This window comes from Gambusia affinis, linkage group LG23 (genome assembly GCF_019740435.1).
Source record: "Gambusia affinis linkage group LG23, SWU_Gaff_1.0, whole genome shotgun sequence".
In the NCBI taxonomy this organism is placed as follows: domain Eukaryota; kingdom Metazoa; phylum Chordata; class Actinopteri; order Cyprinodontiformes; family Poeciliidae; genus Gambusia; species Gambusia affinis.
This window is the reverse complement of record NC_057890.1, coordinates 15,233,082-15,254,364: the sequence shown is the minus strand read 5'-3', so window position 1 is coordinate 15,254,364 and position 21,283 is coordinate 15,233,082. Positions and strand designations below refer to the sequence as shown.

Sequence of the window (21,283 nt, the reverse complement as noted above, 5' to 3'; positions counted from 1 at the left end):
AGGTTGCAAAGCTGAGAGTTTCATTTTCCACCAGAACAGCGACCCTAAACACACATTCAGAGACACATGGAATGGTTCAGTTTCAAGGACATTCCTGTTAGAAAGGCAGACAGTCCAGATCTGTGCTGACTGACAATCTAATACAGGATTTTGAAATGCATAAGAGACATTCTTCAATGAAAATGTGTGGATTTACAAAGCTGATTGGAGACTTGTTGCATTAATTGCAGCTACATGATTATGTGGCTTTTGACATTGAAGACGGCAGTGGAGCAAGCTGCAGAAACATGCTGCAGTGTTGCAGCTTGTTGGCAGTCTGTTGTGTTCTTTGGACTCTCATTCAGTGATTTAGTGACTTGACAGTCATATTGTTCATGTAAAAGAAGTTTCGTGTTCATGCAGCAGTAGTTGTTTTAGAAAGGATTGTTATGGTAATTAGCTATGTGTGACAGTAAACCCTGTTTTTAAATATGTCTTCACTGTTTTAACATTATCACTAACCCAAAAAGGTGTATTAAACATAAAAAAAGAATTTCCTGAATAGACTTGAATGTCCCATTTTTCTAGAACATTTATGCACTTACTTGTATACACACATTTGATTCTGGATTCATTGATCCAGGCATTAGCTGGTGTTCTGTTTTAAGAAATGCAAAAACCCTTTGGGCTTTGCTTTAAAGGTTTGTATCACAGATGTCAGACTCCAGCTTTCTTCATTTTTTTCAATGTCTCTACGACAACATCTGAATTTATTCTTTTAAATTGTTAGCAGTACTCAAGTCATTTGATTCGGGTCTGTTGAAATCCAAAAGTTGAGTTTGACGTTTTTGGTTTCTACTATGGAGTTCCATGTTAAACCGCAGGTAGACATGAACTATCATCTGAATGGCTCATGTCTATTTAATCCGATTTATGCTCACACCTAAAAGTACTGTATAATACTAGATTATGAAAAGGAAGTTGTTTCCATTCTAAATACCACCAACAGCTTTCTGGTGAATGTTTTAGTCTGTGTGAACTTCCTCGATTTTAATTATCCTCTTAGGTCATACCACAGAGTCGTCTTGTTTTAATCACTAGGGCATTTGAGAGTGATGAGAAATGTTTCTTGTCTACAAGTTTGTTTAGATGAATGATAAATGATCTCTTTAGGTGCTTTAACCAATTAATTACCGGCACTTGCTTTTCGTGCTGCATCCATGTTTCCAAACGCAGCGTGATGTTGACCTGCTGTGAAATGTTTGCAGGATGACTTCAGCTTGTTTTTTTTTTTCCTACCCTGTGGCACTGTGTGCCTGTCTTCCGCTTGAGCCAGGTCTTCTTGAAGCCATTCTGCTGTTGCTAGCTTGGCGGCAGTCGCATGTCTCACGCTGAGCGTGTTTTTATGAGCTGGTTTTTGAAGTGAAAACACCTGGACCCAGAGCTCACGAGTTGCTCATTGTCCTCCAGAGCTGCCAGCACAATTAAGGGAAAACGCACATGTCCACTTGTTGTCGGTGGAAGTGCTTTTTTTCTTCTTCTTTTTTTTTTCGCTCTTTAAAGCAACTGTATCTTTTGACGGCAAAAGGAAGCGCACAATTTGACAGAACATTTCTTCATCTCTTTTGAACTATTGGTCATTGCTACATCTGCTAGATTTTAAAACCCATTACTAGAAACAAATGTGGATTTTACTCATGTCAATGTGTGTGTGTTTTTTATTATCTTCATTCCAACTTCATTTGCATGTCATCGTAAGTCATATTGATAATATTTTAGATCATATTGCATACAAGAGACAAAGCTCAAATGTTTACCGCAAGTTGGGAGGGAGGAAACTTTGAATGCATTGAATGACTGTAGTTTGTTCAAAGACCTGTTTCCATGTTTTATAGAGCATAAATGTGAGGTCACTGGGGTCAATCATGCTGTGAAGTTAACAGACTATAAAATGAATAATTAATGATCCAAAGCACTCAGGCTTCTGTACAGCGCACTAAAAATTCAACAGCATGCAATCTGTATAAATTATGATCTCTATGTAGGGCAGAGGTGTTTATAGCTTGTTAGTTATGTTCCTTATATTGTTATGATCAAAATGAGTAGTTTATAGTTTTGTAAATATACTGCTATAATGTTCAGAGAAAATAAATTTGACAAAGTTAAATATGCATTTAGCTAGAAGGAAAGCAAAATTAGGTGCTTTTGTTTTCGGTGTTTTAAACTTGAGATATATTACTTGCTGCTCATCTGCCTCTCGAAGGTGGTCATTGTAGGAGGGATCTGTGTTGGAGATTTTAGGCCAGAGAGGAACAGGAAGTGGCTGTTTATTTTTCTCATTTCCTCTTTGAGACTCCGGCTTGTGAGCCTGCTTCTCCATTCCCTCAGCTTTAATCACTGACAGCAGCAGAACATGGACACTTGTATTTGTTCACACATCTGTCTGCGCTCCCCGCCAAACGATAGTGCAGTTAGGTTAGGGTAAGGGTCAGTTACTTATTTATTTTATTTTTTTTAGATTGGGAACAAATTCATCACATTGCCTGCTTGGTATCAATATTTACACAAATGGTTAATGAAGGGGAATTATCAAATTTCTATTTTTTTTAACAGAACAGTAACTATTTCTGCTGCTTCAAATAAGTATTTTTACAAACATGTTAGAAACATTTGGGGGGGTTTTAAGCATAGACATAAGCAAAAATATGTGAAAAGCAAATTTTGTTCAATAAATTTGCCTACCTGTTTTCAAACAGCTGAATTAAATGTTTCTTTTCTCAGCCAGCTAACTGACATTGTGCAGCAACAGGTAGGGGAAGGGCAACAGTGACTTTTTCTGCCATTTTAATCGAAGATGTGGAACAGTAGGATGTAATTTATTTTTTCAAACTGTACCACATAAAAACCTTGCTATGTCTTTTTTTTTACAAACATTCTGCCCATGCCTAAGAGAAACTGATCGTCGTTATTTACATTTTTCCTCACTGCTTCATTCTTGAATTAGTTGTGCTTCTGTAACATTATAAAGCTCTGTGGTAATCCTTGCTGATGATCACTTGGAGCCCTGCGAGGCAAGCTCAGGCGTCCACGCCATCTATTTAACCTGCTGGGTTTTGATCTTGTTGAGGAGCGACGTAATGCCAGAGTGCCAGGGAAGGTTGTTGTGGTCTGGCTCTGTCAGCGAGTCTCCATCCCCTGTCTGCTGCTGCAGAAGCTGGCAAATAAGAGCTCTGTCAGTGAATACGTCAACAGAAGTTGTATCTGTGTGACTATTTGACCTCTCAACCTCGGCTGTGCCGGTGCTCAATCTCTCTCTGTCTCTCTCTTTCTCTGTCTCTCTCTCTCTCTCCTCTTTCGACCCCTCACATGGAAACATAGTTGGCTCTGAAGCGGGGGTTTTGTTTGAGCCGCTGAGCGAAAGCTGAGTTGAAATGTACAGTTAAAATCTTGCTGGCATTCCCCCCCACTGGTTCTTTTTTTTTTTTTTTTTCTTTTTCCATGGGAATCCCAGGGCCATATATGGTTGTCCTCGGTAGCAGCAGGAGTTGGAGTACTGAAGGCGAAGGCTGCAAGTGTGTGTGTGCGTGTTTGTGTGTGTGTGAGAGTGTTTGTAGTTTGGCTCCATTTCCAAACAGAGCTCGTCTAGTTAAGGGACCCAGCTGGTCGCCTTGCAGCGCCTTCCCCCCGCCCCCCTCGTGCCCTGTGGCCTCCCAAGTCCTGCCAATTGCACAGGAGCTGTGAGTTCTTTGTCTCAGGAGTCAGTGCACTCACGCTTACAGATGTAGGCTTCACCAAATCACCAATAAAACCTTCGTACTCTGATCACAGGAGGCCCAGTAATCCATATTTGTGTGCTTTTATTGCGTTTTCATTTGAAAAGTGCTTGGCTCACCTTGGTGGCGCACAGAAATATGCAAACGCAGAGACATAATGCAGTCATACTTGCATGCAGGCTGTAAGAAGGAATTCCTTTTGTGGAATTGACTGTGCGCCTCTGAGCCAATGACGTAGGCCGGGAGGTGGGGCCAGAGCACCGAGGCCTGAAGCCTCAAGGCTGGAAGTGTTACTTAGACTGGTATGCTAGTCCAGCTCCTCGCTTCTGACTGACTAGGTAGTTTTGGGGAAAGTAGTAGTACTACTTGTCTTTAATTTTTTCTTTTTTTTTTTTTCTTTTTTTTTACAGAAAGGTGACATTTCAAAAATAGGGATGGAGGATTAATTACATTAAATTTATATATCCTCTTCCTCCTTTCTGACATGTTTATATGCACATGAAGCTCAGATTATTATCTGAATGATTCTTTTCTCTAAACTTTTCAATCATAAATACGTTATCACAGCAGTTACGGTTGAGTATTGACTATTACAACCCCGAGTAAGAAATGCTGTTTACACGATAACATTCAACCCAAATGTCCTGCCAAACGTATAGCGTTCTGAAGATCTTAAAATGGAAAGGCAAGAATTATTCATAGGGCTGCAGAAAAAATAAAATATTCATTGTTCTAATTAAAATAAGGTTATTTAATACTTCCATTTATTATTTAGGTTTTGATCCATAGAATAAACCACTAACTGAAGTGATTTGTAAAAGTGGCAGTGTGCGAATGGAGGTAAGTCTGCAGGATGTTTTCTGCCATCTCATTAAAACCACAGGAATAGTGTGGCATTGAATTTCTAGGTGTTAAAATTGCAGCTTATATAAATCTGCCAGACTGTAACTTTCCATTGTATAAAATGGTATTGATAATAATTCATCAAAATGCAACAGAATTTCTTTAACCAAATTTATTAGTTTTATATCATGTTTTTAAAGATGGTGCAAATATGTTGTGGTTGTTAGAACTTTAATTCCAACTAAAATTTATCACAACACTCGTGAAGAAGACTCTGGTCTTCTGTTAAAGATTTTCCCACAGCGTCCCCTTACATACAATATTTTTGTAGCTATTCTTTCAGTTTTATTTATTAAATATAACAGAATAACTCAACATGCACCAATAGGAATATTGTGTGGAAGTTGTGAACCCCACTTTTTCTAAAGCTTTGACCTGCTGGTAGACATTTTATCTTATCATGAGCCTTTTTAGGGCATTCGTATTTTTATGAAAGTAATATTTTGACAGTTTTCTGAATCTTCTATTACCTAGTAGTATGGCTAGCATTTCTAAAACATGAGTCTTATTTCTAAAGTTGGCAATTGTTAGGATATAAAAGTTGAAAGCTGCTCATATCTTTTAAGTCCTGCTCTCTCACAACCTGGGTGACCCACTGGCATATTTTAGAAAACTAAAATATGCCAGTGTTTCCTCTTTATATTGCTTCTTATGGCTATATGCGTCCTCAAACTTCATTTTGTAGATCCCTCGCTGATACTGAAAATGGGAAGTAAGCAACACATACCAACACTTGCTAGTATGTACTGCTTACCAGCTGCTTTCAGTGAAGGCAAAAGGTTCTTGACTCTTATCTCTTATCAGGGCAGGTCGCGCTGTAAATCATCCGATCTGGACACGAGCCAATTTCTCAGTGAACCTTTAACAACAAACTCACCTAAACCTTATTTGGATGTAGATATTTCCAATGAATAGTTTTTTCCTACCTAGTCAAAAGTCATTTTTTAGTATTTAGTAATACTCTGTTATTGGTGTTGTATAATGCTGATATGCAGTAAACCTTATCTTTGTTGTGTAATGCCAGTTATTAATGTCTCCTCTATAGTAATGACAGTGATTCTTTTAGATGGGGTTTCTTCCAGCAGCAACATGAAGTGGCTGTTGCTGTAAAGAGAGAAGAAGAAGCTCCCACAAACCGCTATCTCTCTGAGCTTTGAGTTGAACATCTGAGGAAGCAACTAGAGGAAGTCAAGGATGGGAGGGGTCTTCAAGTGTCTCCTTGATGTTAAATTTGGTCTTCTGTTCACAAAGCCCTCCTAGATAATAAACCAAAAATAGCAATACCTGTCCTCTTTCTAAATGAGATCTGTTGTTTTGCTTTGTGGAGGGATTTTTTTATTTTTTCCTGAAAAGTTGCAAGAGCTTTTTAGGGACTCTTGCCATTTACATCCCCTCACATATATTAGAAGGAAAATTCTTAACGTTAGCAAGATTTGCTCCGTTTAACATTGGGTTGCTGTTTGTTTTTTCTGTGGTTTGCTTAGCGAAATGCGTTGTGGGCTGTCCATGGAACCTTGCTGTGTTTTAAAATGAGATTTTCTCTATTTATTTACATTTCTAATATAATCAAACAAAACTTGAACCCATGCCCTCTCTTTGTGTTATTTTTTTGGCTCTGCTGTAGTGCCAAACAACAACAACCCATTTGTCCGTTTGGTGCCCAGTGGAATGACGCTGTCCATTTTGTTTTATGGCTCTAGTGGACGACACTGCTTCAATTCCATCTTATTATTTTAGGATTATACAACTCCTTATGTACCTTCTGCATTTACCTGGTTCTGATCCACTCCATTCCAAGATAATCCCATGGCTGTGTCTAACATCAGTCAGATTTGAGAGCTTTTAAGGGATTAAGTATTAAAAATATGTGCATATCTCAGTGTAGATCAATGTTTGGTCTGGACTTTCAGGCCTCCAATAGGATAAGTTTACAGAATGTATAGTTGGAGTTCACATGGATTATTTAAATAAAAACACAGCAACATAGTAATAGCTTGCATTTAAAAACACTTGTATAAATTAAAAATGCAAGATATTTTTAAAGTGCAATTAAAAAACCAAATGTGTTGAAACCTATCTGCATGTTTGTTTGCACATTTTCCAAAATTTTAACATGAAATTACTTTATAATTGCATTTTTGACTTTATTTTGCTGTTGCATTGATAACCACTCTGTATGCACCCTAATGGATTAGCAGGGCTGTTTTCAGAGGCGGGTCACACAGCCCACATTAAACTGTATCGACCAATTAAATGGAGCTTCCTGTGTCCATTGATTTGGCGTAGTGCCTCATTTTATTTTTGCTGTTGCATCAACTTCCCAGAAGTGTCAGTTTCCATTAAGCACAGGCTTTTAAAGAAAAAAAAAAATATATATATATATTTTTTATCAGATCCAGCAGCGGGAACACAGCTTGTTAGTCTCACTAAGTGACAACATCAATTGCGGTGCATTTAATGGTCTGTATGCTTTTTTTGGGGGGGGGGGGGGGTTAGCTAATTTTTCCTTTTTATGTACTTTTTAATTTTTTTTATTTTTAACACTTTTCTCCAGCTGTGTGGTTCAGTACTGCCCCCTCACTGCTCATCAGCTGGCTGAGTCAATGATATTACACTTTTACATGACATTTAAGACCATTTTGTTTTTGGTTAAAAAAAAACAACAACCCATAAATGATCATTAATCTCTGTTTAAAAGATATTCTTCCTGTTTTCTCTTGCTTACACTGGTATATTTAAAGCTGGCTTGCCTTCTCGTCTCCTCCTCTCTGAATGACACCACCCAAACAGGTTTAAAGCATTACGTCTGTAGGAAGAGGACTTGCGTCACGTTTGATGTACGCAGGCTTAGCACAGGTCTTTATGTCAGTGGCTGAGTTGATTGGCTAATGAGAATCCCTGTCTGAATTCAATTAATTACCTAGATACCCTTTTATTTAGTGTGTAATGACTGTCTGCTGCTAGGTATGAAATGCTTGATTAGGTCTGGCCAGTATGCAAAAACATGTGCTGCCTCCATGCATTACTATATGTAGGAAAATATTCACATTGCAGGCTTTTTAGATGTGATGTTTGAAAATGTTCCCTTCAGGCTATGATACCAAACTTTATTGTCGACCACAAAACACGACGGCCATTAAGGAATTGGTATGGTAGCTGCCTGGAGCGGTCCTCGCAGGAAGGCCTCTGACGCATTTAAGGGACGTTTGCCTTCATCAGTGGTCGCCTAAACAGGCTTGTTTCTATTTTTCGATGGGGAAGAAAACAGAATTATGCGACTGTGATTGCATATTTTCATTTTGTTTCATAAAAGCGGGCGGCTGCCAATATACAAGCTTTCCCAAGCGTGTAGAAAGACAAACATACAGTGTAAACGTCCCCTATGATCATAATCTATATAGATAATCCCCCTTATATTCTCAAATACAAACTGAAACGCATTATGACAAGTTGTGTGGAATAAGCTGAGATTTTCTTGATTTTCTTTGTTATGGGTAATTATTAATGGAAATGTAACAGTGAAAACTCAGACTCCTTTACCGTCTTGGCTGCTGTTGAACACACTTATGTTTCAGTACAGGCTACCTGTTCCAAATCAAATTACATTAGAGAACGCACACACAGCACAGGAATAATAGTCATGGTAGTGTAAAAAGGTTTCTGCCCTTCTTTTTTTTTCTTTCGTAGTAACGCTTAAGAGTTTCAGCTGATCAAATGTTTATATCAGGGTTAATATTGGCTTGTGTAAAGACAAACTAGTTTTCAAATGAGGCTTACATTTTAGAGTTAAAAGCTAACCAAACCACCTTGGGAGAATAATTGCCCACCCACCATATTTTTTGAAAGAGCAGTAATCTATTTTTTCCTTTTGTTGGTTTTCATTGAGTTTCACTAATTTCAGTGACGTCTGTGTGGAAAGTGTTACAAAGCTCTGGAGAATGCGTGGAAAAGTATTGACTCTTTCCAGGCGTGCCTTGCTAACAAACAAAATTGCCCAAGGAGCAGACTGACTACTCGGTGGTCCAAAAGGAACACAGAGCAACATCTAAAGCACTTCTTTCATGCCTTACCAAGAAGGATTCAAGAACGAGAATCCTTCCTGTTTTAAAGACCAAAACCACTCCAGACCCGACTCGCGTTTGTAAATATTTTGCCGACTTATGAGACAAAAGTGGAACTTTTTGGCGGGTGTTTATTGCTACACCCGGTGTAAAGCCAACTCAACCTTTCAGAAAAAACACCTTGACACTGACTTTTAATGATGGTGGTGGTAGTTTAATGGTGTGGGACTTTTGTTCCTTCAATTACTGAACAATTTGCTGCTGTTTACCAGAAACCATAAAGAAAAATACCTGGTCAAGAGTGTTTGGTTTTTTTGGGGGGGGTTTATACAGACTTTGAATATTTTTGGATATTCTTAATCTGAAATCAATAAAGACCACCAGGATTTGTTGTTTTATAGTTGTACGATTGTAGCAGTACAATGTGCAGTGAATTGGAGGTCTTGCCTCTATTTCGAAGGCTGCTTCAACTTTTATTCATTAATCATCACTTTCTGTTTTATAACAAAGAAAAAAAAACAGCTTAAAATCCAAAGCATACAGTCTGTGGAAAAATCCCCCCTGTGCCTTGCAGCTTTCTCTCTTTTAGGAACCGATCGCCTACGTACAGCCGGACCATATAAATAAATCTCAATTATATCATGCACATCAAACACAAATAGACGGTTACTCTCAGATAAGCGCAGCGAGGCTTTAATGCTCCAGAGCCGGGAGAGTGCTTCCAAAACGGTCCAAATTTGGACAAGGATTCTACTCTGATAGTAGTGTGCCCTGAACAGGAGGCCGGCATGCGTTCATGTGTGTCTGTTTCTCTTGTGGATGCTTATGTTGTCATAGCAACCCGAGAAAAGAGGCACATGGTCCGGAGTGCAGCTAAGGGGTCGTGGGTTGGAGGCGTTGATTTATTTTCTCTTTTGTATTTTTTAAAATTATTGTTTATTATTATTGTTCTTAAAAGTAAAGCACAGCTAACTGTATCTTTGACCCAAGATATTTTAATTGAAAGGGATTTCTTTGTACAAAATAAAAATTTCACTGTTTTTTTTTCTTTCTGTTTTTCGAACTTTCCACCAGTACAGAAATCATGCGTTTAAAAAAAAACAAACAAAAAAAAAACAAACAAACTACATTGTTCAAAACATTTGTGTATTTTGTTCCAAACAGTGTAAAATCACCATACTTTTTCCATCCAGCATTTCATAACCCTTACCAGTTAATGAAATGTACGTCAGAATCTCAGGTCTGCTCCCTCTTTGTGCAAATTCTTAGTCATCATATAGATTGTCTCGAAACGCCTCCATCATTCAAAACGGTCTTAAATTAGAACTCCCACACTTACTGTTTTTTTCTATTTCTCGTGGGCATCACTTGTGTTGTCACTGTCAGCTTGGTTTGTGGGTGGTGTTAGTTAGGACACAGTTCGAACAGCACTGCTGTCTAATTTCAGATGGTTTTCATAGATTTCATTTTCATTCAGAAGAAACATTTGTGCGTTTTGCTTCCAGGGGTGACAAAGTGGTTTACGTGTAGCTTTTAATTGAATGAACGGAGCTGGTTTGGTAGAGATTTTAGTGGTTTTACTTTTCATTTTTTATTTTTTATTTTTTTCAGGTTACTGAAACATTTTGTTTCTCCACATGAAAACATCTGCTGGGCAATGTACTTATCATGTTCATAAGATCCAACAAATAACCAGGCAAATATTCAAAATATATTATACTAATTAAAATTTGTTGAAGCCAATACATTAATGAAAAGTGTAATAATTCAGTAAATGAATGAGTTGGTAACGTTTATATTTGAATTGATAATTATAAAATAATATTTTTAGAACTGATCTGGGTGAAACTACCTGAATTTCTGGGACAAAATGTTTGGCTGTCATTTATAGCTGACCTACTTCACTTTCCCCCTTCTCTTCATAAATTATCAGTATATAAACACAGCACGTCAACGGCTGTATTAGCCAGCGTAGCCTGCGGTATTTCAAGGACCCCTGCTATGTGCAGGCATTTTGGTTAAAGCTCCAGCTGCCTAAATTCCTCAACAGTTCTGGACACACGCAGCAATCCATCAGCAGGACTCGGATGCTCTTTCCCACTGACATAAACTCACGTTGAAGTGTGTGTGTGTGGAGAAGGTTGTGGTCTCATTCTGCTCCCCTTTTCTTTTAGGCTTGCATAGATGACAACATTGACATGGTGACGTTCCTGGTGGAACACGGAGCCAGCGTGAACCAGCCTGACAATGAGGGATGGATCCCCCTCCATGCTGCAGCTTCCTGTGGATACCTAGACATAGCAGAGTAAGTCTCTCTCTCTCTTTTTTTTTTTTTTTTTTATTCTTTCTTGGAAACATTATCAGCTTCATCAGATTTGAGTTCTGCTTACTCATCCTTTACATCCGGTCTTTTTTTTTTTTTTTTTTTTTTTTTTTTTACACTGAATGTTGCACTCTTTAATCTAAAAATCAAACAAAAATGGATGACTGGTTTGACCCTTGAATTCAGTTTGAGTCTGATTATTTTACTATTTTCTTTTCCGTGTTTTCTGATTTTTATGAAACTTCCTTTACACTACTAAAACGCACAGAACAAAACCGCTAAGATATTTTTCAATGTTAGTTTACCACATCAGTGCTGATGCTGGAAAAATCTAACAAAATAGTGCTTACAACTACCTTTTATTGGTAAATTCTTTGTATTACGCTTTTCAACTATTATGAAGAGAACATGTATTTTTTATTAACAATTGAGCTGTGGTCAAGAATAAGCAATCGTCTGACTTTTCCTGACCACATTGACATGCCATTAAGCTGGCAGTGTCTTTGGCTTTTTTTAAATTTTGTTTCCCTTCTATCAGTTTTTCTGATCAAAATGGCATAACGGCAAAATAAAAAGTTGGAGTTTCTTTATATAGAGAGAGAGTGAAACCAACACTGGCAGCTTCTGGCTCCGAAGTGCTGCTCTCAGTAGTGAAGGAAAACTAGAGATGACAATCCACAGTAGAGGGAGAGAAAAGGTGAAAGAAATGTACCTAAGAAGGGTTTAGTTAAATGCATTTTCGGTTCATGCCTGTGAAAACGACTTTAACATCAATGCATCTTGCATTTGAATGACAGCAGCATAGTTAATGCGATTTGGTCTTCATGCTTCAGATGCATTTGGAACAGCACGACATGGGTTAATGTCAGGTACTTTTCTATTGACTCATTTCTGGTTGCATTTTCAGATGAGAATGTTAAAATATTTTTAGACAAAGAGAAAGGGACCCGAGGAAGATGTTGATATGGCTTTAGATGGAGATTAAGATTGGACAAATTTATTGACAGTCAGTGGCCCTTCACCTGGTCATACTTTTAAAAGCAATTTTTCTTTCTTGTAGGGTTTTTTTTCTCCCTATGATTTACTTTCTTAATTAATAACAGTGCTTGATTGAAGCCAAAAGACGCAGCAAATGGAAAAAATAACTAATGCATTTAATGGTGCATACAAACTCCTTCCAGCTGCAAACAAAGCTTTTGTTTTCCCCGGAGATCCTTCAAAAGCAGCGGCAATTTATTTACTCATTTATAACAAAGGCTTTCATTTAGATAATAAATCATTTATTGTGACACAATTACTTCAAGTTCTCAGGAATGTAGAAATGATAGTTATTTGCACCGTGAAGTGTAATATTTAAGTATAAAGTTCCTTCTGTGATATTTGTGATTGAAACAAATCTAACACTTAACAGATATTATGCTACGCAGCATTAATGGGCCCCCTCAGACTGATTTCCAATATAACAGGCTGAAAAAACTGTTTTCATTCAGAGTTGCTTAGAATTTCCATAGAGATTGTGTGTTCGTATTAATGTTAGCTTGTCAGAGTTCAGGGTTTTTTAAATTGAGGTTCTTAAAGCTGAAGCTAACAGCTAACCGATACGAAAGCAGACTTCTGCTGTCTTCTTGCAATCTATGCAAACTCATTTGCTCCAGAATGTCATTGTGCAGTTATTTACACAGAAAATGGAAGTAAATGGTGTGATACCATTGATTGTGTCAAACAGCCCAAGAGTAGAACATGTGAAGCATTTCAAGTGAGACCCTCATATAGAAGTAAGTTGGTGTTGAACTCATTTCTTCACTTTGTGTTAGAATATTTTTGTTTTTCACCTTGTTTCCTGTCTGTTTCTGGTGTAAATAATTGTCTTATGTGCAAATTACTGAGTCTTTAAAGATTCATCAAATAGTGTGACTATGACTTTAAACTGGAGTTGTTTTAAGGCTGTAGAGGTCTGCTTTGGTCGTTGCGCCGCCTCTTTGGCTAGCCTTAGCTTCAGCTTCTAGGTCCAGCAATTCTGAGTATATAATATAAATATTATAATTATTGTAATTATAATAAAATATAATTAATATTTTAATTATTATAATTAAAATCATTAAAATAATTAATTATTTGAGATTAAAATAATTCGCTTATAACCTTTTAATGAAAACATTAAAAAATTCTAAACTATCACTTCTAGGTCCAAACTGTGAAACTAATGTGCTTTTTGACTTTGAAGTTCTAACTCGTAATTGAAGTTGGAATCCTGACGTTCTCACACTATGTAAGATTGCTGTTCAAAGAATGAGGCGATGTTCCCTGCATCATTGAGGGTTGAATGACTTGTTGCCAGTTGAAACAAAATAACCATCAGTAATTTTCCAACAGGAGGTTCTTTCATCTTTACTAAGTTAAATTTAGGGGATGACTCCTTTTTTAGCTGGGCTTTGCGGTTTAGATGTCTTTCAGCATTGGAGAGTACTTCAGTCACATGCTAATTTTGTATTAATTTGAAAATATTTCAGGCCACAAAATCGGGAACACTCAGGTTATGGAAACTAAAACGGCACCACTATCACTCCTGCAAAGACAACCCTAACCCTAACTTTCAACTCTAGTTTAAAATAAAAGCATTACCTAATCCAGAGTTATGGTTGGTGCTCCTTCAGTTTCAAAGCAGTGCCTGTTTTGCTTAATATAAAAATACTCCTTGTGGTTAATAGTGTGTTCTTTTTAGTACTACAAACTCAAATTTTCTGGGTTTTGTGGCGAAAACACAAGAACGTACTTTGGAAAAAGTCTAATCTTGTCAAACAACCCCATAGAAAATATCCAACATTGCTGCCAGTCATAAAGAATGCAGCGAAAGTTGCAAGTATAAACTGTTTACTAGTTCTGACTGTAGAATACTTATTTGAATTAACAGATAAAATGGAAATGTATTAACGTTGAATATTTCAAACAATTGTTGGCGACAAAAGAAATAGCTAATCCCACTTTTTAACGCAGAATTTATTTTATGAGACAGGGAACAGAGAACTTCTCAGTCAGCAGTGAACGTCAACGGGTTATTTTAAAACCTCTGCATTCTCGCTTCAGTAACCTCCCTATAGCTATTTGTTAAACTCTCCTTCAATATTTACCAGTTCTGGTGTCATCTTGATATAAAACCTCTTTTTTTTTTTCTTTTTTTTTTGAATTCTAAGAGATTAGGGTCGTTCGCTACACCTAGAGCTGCACTCTAGTATTTCTTGCCCTTTTTGTGTTTGTCGGGTAAGAAGATGGCTCATGTTGGCATAAACCAACACATAGATGTTATCAGGAGATATTTAAACAGGCTGAAGGGGCTAAAGGAGCTCAGTAGTTCTCATTGTTCAGCATAGTGGGAGTGTTCTTTGACCTGCTTTGCTAGGGTTACATTTCAGAAGTCTAGCTCTGGGCTGATATGTTTTTCCCAAAAACTACAGCTGGCAGGGGAGAAACAAACATAACATATTGAATAACACATTGAAAAATTCTGCTTCATTTTGGTTTGTAAACAGTCAGTTCTGAGTGAATCCTCAGGAACACACCAGCAAGACGCAGTGTAACAGAAAACAAGAAGTCATTTGTTTAACATTTTAAGGGAAAATGTCAAGTGGCTGTGCCGATATGGGTGACTAATGGAGACATCATGTCACAGAGGGAGAAACTCTACAACCTGACGTAGGCTGGGAGCTCTCAGTAGGTCCATTTAAATCCCAGCATCCTCTTTCACAATCGCTGTAGTCAATGAACAGAGCCAGATCTGTTTGGCTCCCTTCTCCCCACGGTCAACCTAATGCAGACTCTGGGTAAGAAACTCGGTGGGACTGCAGACCACAAAACCACAAAACCTATTGAGCCAACCTGGGAAGAGAAGGAGCAGAACGTCCAATCAAAATGGCTGAAAATTTGACGTATTTGTTCTTGGTCAGTTTCTATTTGTGTGAAATTCAAGAGTGTTTGAAGTGGGTTGTTGGTCTAATGAGAAGGGCCTGAGTGTGACCACCGCTTTAATTGGAGGCAGCTGAACCAGAGAGCCTTAATGGTTTAAATGTCTTCAGTTGCTGCTGGAAACAAGGCCTTGAAATTAAAATGACATTTTCTTCATCTGACTTCATCTTTTTATGCTTTAATTTTAAATCTGTTGTGCTTTCTTCATAGCCTTAGGAGACGCAAAGAAACAAATGCAGTTAAATCCACACCTTGGCTAATAAATATTAGTCGCACAATGTATTGGACTGGACTAGGCATCCCAGTATCAATGCATGCAAAATGGAGACAGCAAATTACTGCAATGCTTTAAGGTGCTATGTGCGGAAACTATCCCAAATTCATATTTGGGCGTTTTAATGGATCGCCACCATACTTGATGCCCACACCTGTTAAGATCTGCCTGAGTGACGAGGCAGACCAGGATCCTGCAGTTCAGGGAAAGTAATGATGATAATAAAATGATTGACATGTTGCCATTTTGTTACTTTTTACTTCCATTTCTTACCTGCGAGTGAATCTTTTCGTACTTTTCTTGAACCATAACTTTATTATTCTTTGTACATATGGAAATGCATGTAATGTTTAAATATTTATGTAATTTCCATTGATTGTGGTTCTGATCCTTATGTGGTGCAGTTGATGCTCTGTTTACTGACCAGAAAAAGCTTGGTACCAAACTACATGTATTGTTTTCTTTCTTTGGCAGATACATTCATAATCTGTCAATTTATTGGCTCATTATGTAACCATGTTGCAGAATAAAGTGTAATGTATTACTCCTGTGGCAAGTACTTCTATGAAAGTTCCTTTTGCACATTTATAATTATTTAACTGCCATTGATTGATTACAATTAAAACAATACGCACCAGTTAGCTCCACCACCGGCACTGGACTAAAAACTTTATTATTCAAATCTAACAGTTTCCTCAGAGGTTTTAGGAGCTAATGTTTCCCGTCACATTGCTTTGAGGAATTAAATTGCTGAAATTCTCCCCTGCAGGTATCTGATCAGCCAAGGTGCTAATGTTGGAGTTGTGAACAGTGAGGGGGAGACGCCTCTGGACATCGCTGAGGAGGAACCAATGGAGGAACTTCTACAAAATGAGATTAACCGACAAGGTACAGTATGTCGTCCATCCCCCAACTCCCTGTGAGATGAGACAAAACATCTCATTACTCAGTTTAGAAAAATGTGCTGCTGGCAAAAATCTTTATCATTTGGTAAAGTATGACTAATTATATTTGACATTTTAATTGGTTTATTGGACTGTGTGTGAATGGATTTGAATCTTATTGTATGATTGGATTGCATTGGAACAATTTGAACGGAAGTTAATAAATGCCTTCATGACATTTGTTGTTAGTGGCGCTATTTCAAAACGCAGAACTGAATCTAAAAGAAAATATGAATGTATAACGATTTGGAACTAACTGTATTTCATAATGTCTAGAATCAAGTGATGCACTTAAATTTTAATGGCAACCTAAAGGAGCCTCTTGGTATTTCATGCATGCAAGTCTGTGTTTTGAAATATGAACTAAAGAGTTGGTGCGTCAGCCACCTGCTGCTTTCCTGGCTCCCTAACATAACTAACTTGTTATAGAAAAGTCATCCATCTGTGTCACTCACTGTCATGTGATGGTTCAAAAGTAAAAAGCTGAGTGTTTACTATTTCTGTACGGGACTCTCCTTCATAGAGAGCAGTTGCCGCCAACATGTCACCCGGCTCCTGTTCAGAGCACAACAGTTTATATTCGTACAAAAAGACCTGGTGACCTGGTTCATTGTCTGAGGCATCAACTGCGTTGGCTAAATCAACTTGTTTGTTTACGGTCAACAAGTTGCAATGCATGTACATACATTGCCACAGGAAGTTCTTCCTGTCTTATTCTGATCACCCTCAGCGGAATCCTCTATTATTAAATAATGCTAAATTGTTTGCAGTGTCCAGATCTCAGTGAGCAAAATCTAAGTTTTGTTTCTTAAAACAGAAACAGGATTGCAGAAACCGCTTACATGACGAAGCTCCATTGGAGAGTGAATTCACGGCGATCCTGTCCTGAGGGCAGTTGCTCTTTTCTTTTCTTTTTTTTCTTTTCTTTTTTTTTTCATGCTAGAGGTAGTAGGCAGCATTATGCAACTAGCTGTTGTGTAACACTTCCCTGCGTTTGTGGTTTGATTTTTCTGTAACCGAGTTAAACTTGTTAGCAAGTGGCCAACAGAATCCCTCAGCTTAGAAAACTTGTCCTCGATTCTGTAGAGGGAACGCCCAAAGCTCCATCTTCAAATTGTAATGGCTGAAATCTAGAGATTAATGCTGCAGTGGCATCGCTTTCATGTTATCATCAAATATTACAATATTTCACTGCGATCTGTGTCATCTCAGGTAGACTCGTTTCTCTCACTTAAAGAAAATCAGCTTTGAAGTGCCAAGTTTTCCACTTAGCTCTTGCTTTGTGTTGCTGCTTAGAGGCCATTAGGCTCCATGCTTTTTATAGACTGTGTTGTCTGCTTCAGTAGAGCTCAAAGGATGCTGGCTGACCCGGTCAGCCCTGGTTCTCTACATTAGGTAAAACGATGCATCAGTTTGCCGTCATACTCTGGTGAATTACACTGAATTCAATGCCTTGCATAGACATTCAAACTTTTTGAACATTTTCATGTTTGGGTAAACGCTAGTTCTTTTAGTAAGAGTCTGTTATAGACATTCAGAATTTTGTAGTGAAAGAAAAATTAGGCCTGGTTTTAACGTTTTTTGCGGGATTGGCATCTGTTTTCTGTCTCCAAGGTGATACTTTGTAAAACCACCTTTCAATGCAGTTATTTCTGCAATTCATTTTAAATGGGTTTCTACCATGTGGTTCCACCTAGAGCAGAGGTCAGTTACCTTTGGTTCAGCTAAACAAAATCTGTTTAGAGAAACAAATTACCTTAACAGAACCTACTATATAATTTATTTCTACTAAATTAAAGGGCAATTACTTTAAGTCTGGTCATTTTTTCAAATGTCAAAATACATAAATTGCAACAAAGACAAAAGTTTCTTAGTAATTATTATTATTGCACTGCTATTGTAATTTTATACAGAAATGTTTTGCGTATATTACTTTAAAACCCCTATTAAAAGTTGCCAAAGCCGATTTAAAAAAAACCCAAAACAACAACAAAAAAAACAAAACATTTGCATCTTAAACATTGCCTAATGCTTTAGCATTTGTGGCCAAAGTTATTGAGATCAACAGTGGAGTCTTAAATGCAACATGTGGCTCTTGAGCTTCAGGTTGCAGACCCTGAAGCCTGACAGAATAGCTCAATCTCAGACGAGACCATTTATTTATTGTTTTGTTGAATCATAAAACATTAATATTTTGTAAGTTGGGAAAATAAGAATGCAGTCAACCTCCGAACCAGTGGAAAGTAAAATAAGATGGCACGACTCTAACTTTCCTCCTTCTGCTCTTAAAACTTTCTTTAAAATGTCAGTTTTTCCTCAACCAAGCATTTGCCAACCCGAGCATGTAGTCATAGACTTTCCTTTTGTAGCTTTTGATCAGAATGGAGCAAAAATGCTTTATGATGAGCTTAAGTTTGGCTCTGACCCCAGAACACTTCTTGGGTCTTTGTTTATGTAATACAGTTGAGGCTCAGCTGGAAAATCAGCGCAGCACGCAGCAGTGAGTTTTCAGGCCATGTTTCAGCCAGGTGTCGCACTAAGTCAGGGCTGTTTTCACCGCTTCCTTGTATGGATTGTATAACACTGACATACTGACCCACTTGACCAGCTAAGCAGCGTCTGTGTTTGCAACTATTGTGTTGTTTAATTTACTGGATATTGGCACAAACTGTCCCCCAAAGTATCGCAAAGTACTCAACAAAACCCTTATATTCAGAGGTGGCGCTATAATTATCTACGCTCTGGTTTTCGTCTCCCAGAGCCTGAAATACAGCATATAACACAAAGACGTGGCTGAAGATAATTACAGTGATGCCTACGGTTGAAACTGTGGTTTGTTTTGCGGCTGATTTTTTTGTGTGTGTGGGTGTGCGCGCGCGTTTGTAGAAGTTCGACTGACATCACCTGACAAACTGTAAATAAAGCAAGGTGAGACATCTTTCTGGTATGCACGCCAATCAGCCAGATGCAATCAAATGTGTGGAAAAGTTGATAAAAGTGCCAAGAATTATTCTACTATTTCCACTTTGGGAATATATTTGGCGAAGCAGCAGCTTTCTCCTTACATGCAGGTAGTCTTTACAGTTTCATTTGTCTTTATTGCTCCAGGGTTGGACATAGAGGCTGCCCGAAAAGAGGAGGAGCGCATCATGCTGAGAGATGCTCGGCAATGGCTGAACAGCGGTCAGATTCAAGACACCCGGCACGCGAAGTCGGGAGGAACGGCGCTCCATGTAGCCGCTGCCAAAGGATACGTGGAGGTTTTAAAGTAAGCATCGCTGCATGTAGCAACCTGCAGCACGACGCTGGTTCACCGGGTGCATTCAGAGGAGCACGAGGGACGGAGTTGGGTTATGACAGCGGTCGTAACACAAGATTTCCCAGTGTAATTGCGTCTTATTTCGCTTTGTTTTGACATGGTTTCTGTGGGTCGTTAAAAGACTTTGCGCCGCGTGAACATCGGAGCGGCAGTAACTTGTTCCTCGGCTCCGGGATGGCAGCCAGAACGCTGCTGCCTGTGGTTCTTCGAGGTCCTGTGTGACACTGAGCTGTCGGTTTTCTCCATCCATCTAGTTTTAGCAGTATAATTGAAATAAAACACACAATTTGCAAAGTTTAAAAGGAAGTTTTCACATAGTTCCTTGCAAAACAGTTATATCTCTTAAACTTTGCCACATGCGTTCTTATAACAACCACAAATTTCAATGTTTTAGAGTATTTTATGTGATGGACAAACCCACAGTGAACCTAAATGTGTTTCTTGGATTTGTATTTAATCCCTTTTTACTCCAAATAAAAGTCTGGAAATGCCAGAGAGGTCGGGGATAAAGTTGTGGAGAAGCTTAAATCAGGATTAGGATAAAACACATTCAACACTACAAAAACTCAAAATCTTACCAAGTATTTTTGGTCTAGTTTCAAGTGCAAATATCTCTGAGCTTTTGAAATAAGACAAAATTAATTTAAGAATAACTTAAATAACCTATGGATCAATAATTCTTTACTATTGATTAAAAATGTGATTGTTCCACTGGCAGATTTTCTTACTTAAATAATCTACCAATGGAACTAGTTTATTTTTATTAATACAAGTAATTATTGACTTATATCTTGCATAAAAGTTACTTAATATTTTTGCAATGAAGATTAACTACAGTGCAGTCCTGGTACGTCGCAAACGATTCTACTTAAATATTTTGCTGCTTGTGATTATTAACTACTTTAATCCAAGGCACAGATTTTTGTTAATCTGACTCAAGGTTGAGAAAGAATCAACATTCACTAATTCACACACTCTTTCTGTCCAGGCTTTTAATCCAAGCAGGTTATGACATAAATATTAAGGACTATGATGGCTGGACGCCTCTCCACGCAGCGGCACACTGGGGCAAAGAGGAGGCGTGTAGAATACTCGTGGAGAATCTGTGCAACATGGAGCTTGTTAATAAAATGGTGGGTAATGGAAGCTTGTTGTTACTCACTCAGTGTTTCTGCAGTACTTGACTTATTATTTTTTTTTTTTACCTTTTTCCCCTTCAGGGCCAGACTGCTTTTGATGTAGCTGATGAAGATGTTCTGGGATATTTAGAAGAGCTACAAAAGAAACAAAACCTGGTGAGTCACTGACTGGATAATTCATTCAAGCTTAAAGAGTTTGGAAGAGCTTCTGAAACCAATTGTCATGCTTCTTGTCTTTATTCCAGCTGATGAGGGAGAAGAAGGATGCTAAAAAGTCTCCTTTGATTGAGGTGACAACCACAGGGGACAACAACCAGTCACTGAAACCACTCAAAAGGTAGAGGGGGGTTTATCCTGTGGGGAAAAAAATCAATCTGTGCAAATATTTACATGAATGATCACATTTCTGCCCTAATCTCCGCTTCAGCAAAGAAACGCTGCTTCTGGAGCCGGAAAAGACTGCGCCGCGCATCGAGACCTTAGAACCGGAGAAGGTGGACGAAGAGGAAGAGGGGAAGAAGGACGAATCAAGCTGCTCGAGTGAGGATGAGGACGAGGAAGATTCAGAGTCTGAAACTGAAGCAGGTGATTATCACAAAAAGAAAAAT

General features: G+C 38.1%; 1 protein-coding gene across 8 annotated transcripts in view; it reads left to right on the top strand.

Annotated features, from left to right (window-relative positions):
• Positions 1-21,283, top strand: part of ppp1r12a (protein phosphatase 1, regulatory subunit 12A) — a 45,845-nt gene that overhangs the window by 6,912 nt on the left and 17,650 nt on the right. For all 8 annotated transcript variants that reach the window (XR_006369828.1, XM_044108670.1, XM_044108674.1 and 5 more), the window contains exons 2-8: positions 10,891-11,021; positions 16,043-16,161; positions 19,326-19,485; positions 20,525-20,669; positions 20,757-20,831; positions 20,921-21,012; positions 21,103-21,260. Coding sequence is in view for 7 of the 8 variants with exons in the window: in XM_044108670.1 (XP_043964605.1) it covers positions 10,891-11,021; positions 16,043-16,161; positions 19,326-19,485; positions 20,525-20,669; positions 20,757-20,831; positions 20,921-21,012; positions 21,103-21,260 (880 nt within the window). In the remaining variant the exon portion in view is untranslated. The remainder of the gene's footprint in view (positions 1-10,890; positions 11,022-16,042; positions 16,162-19,325; positions 19,486-20,524; positions 20,670-20,756; positions 20,832-20,920; positions 21,013-21,102; positions 21,261-21,283) is intronic.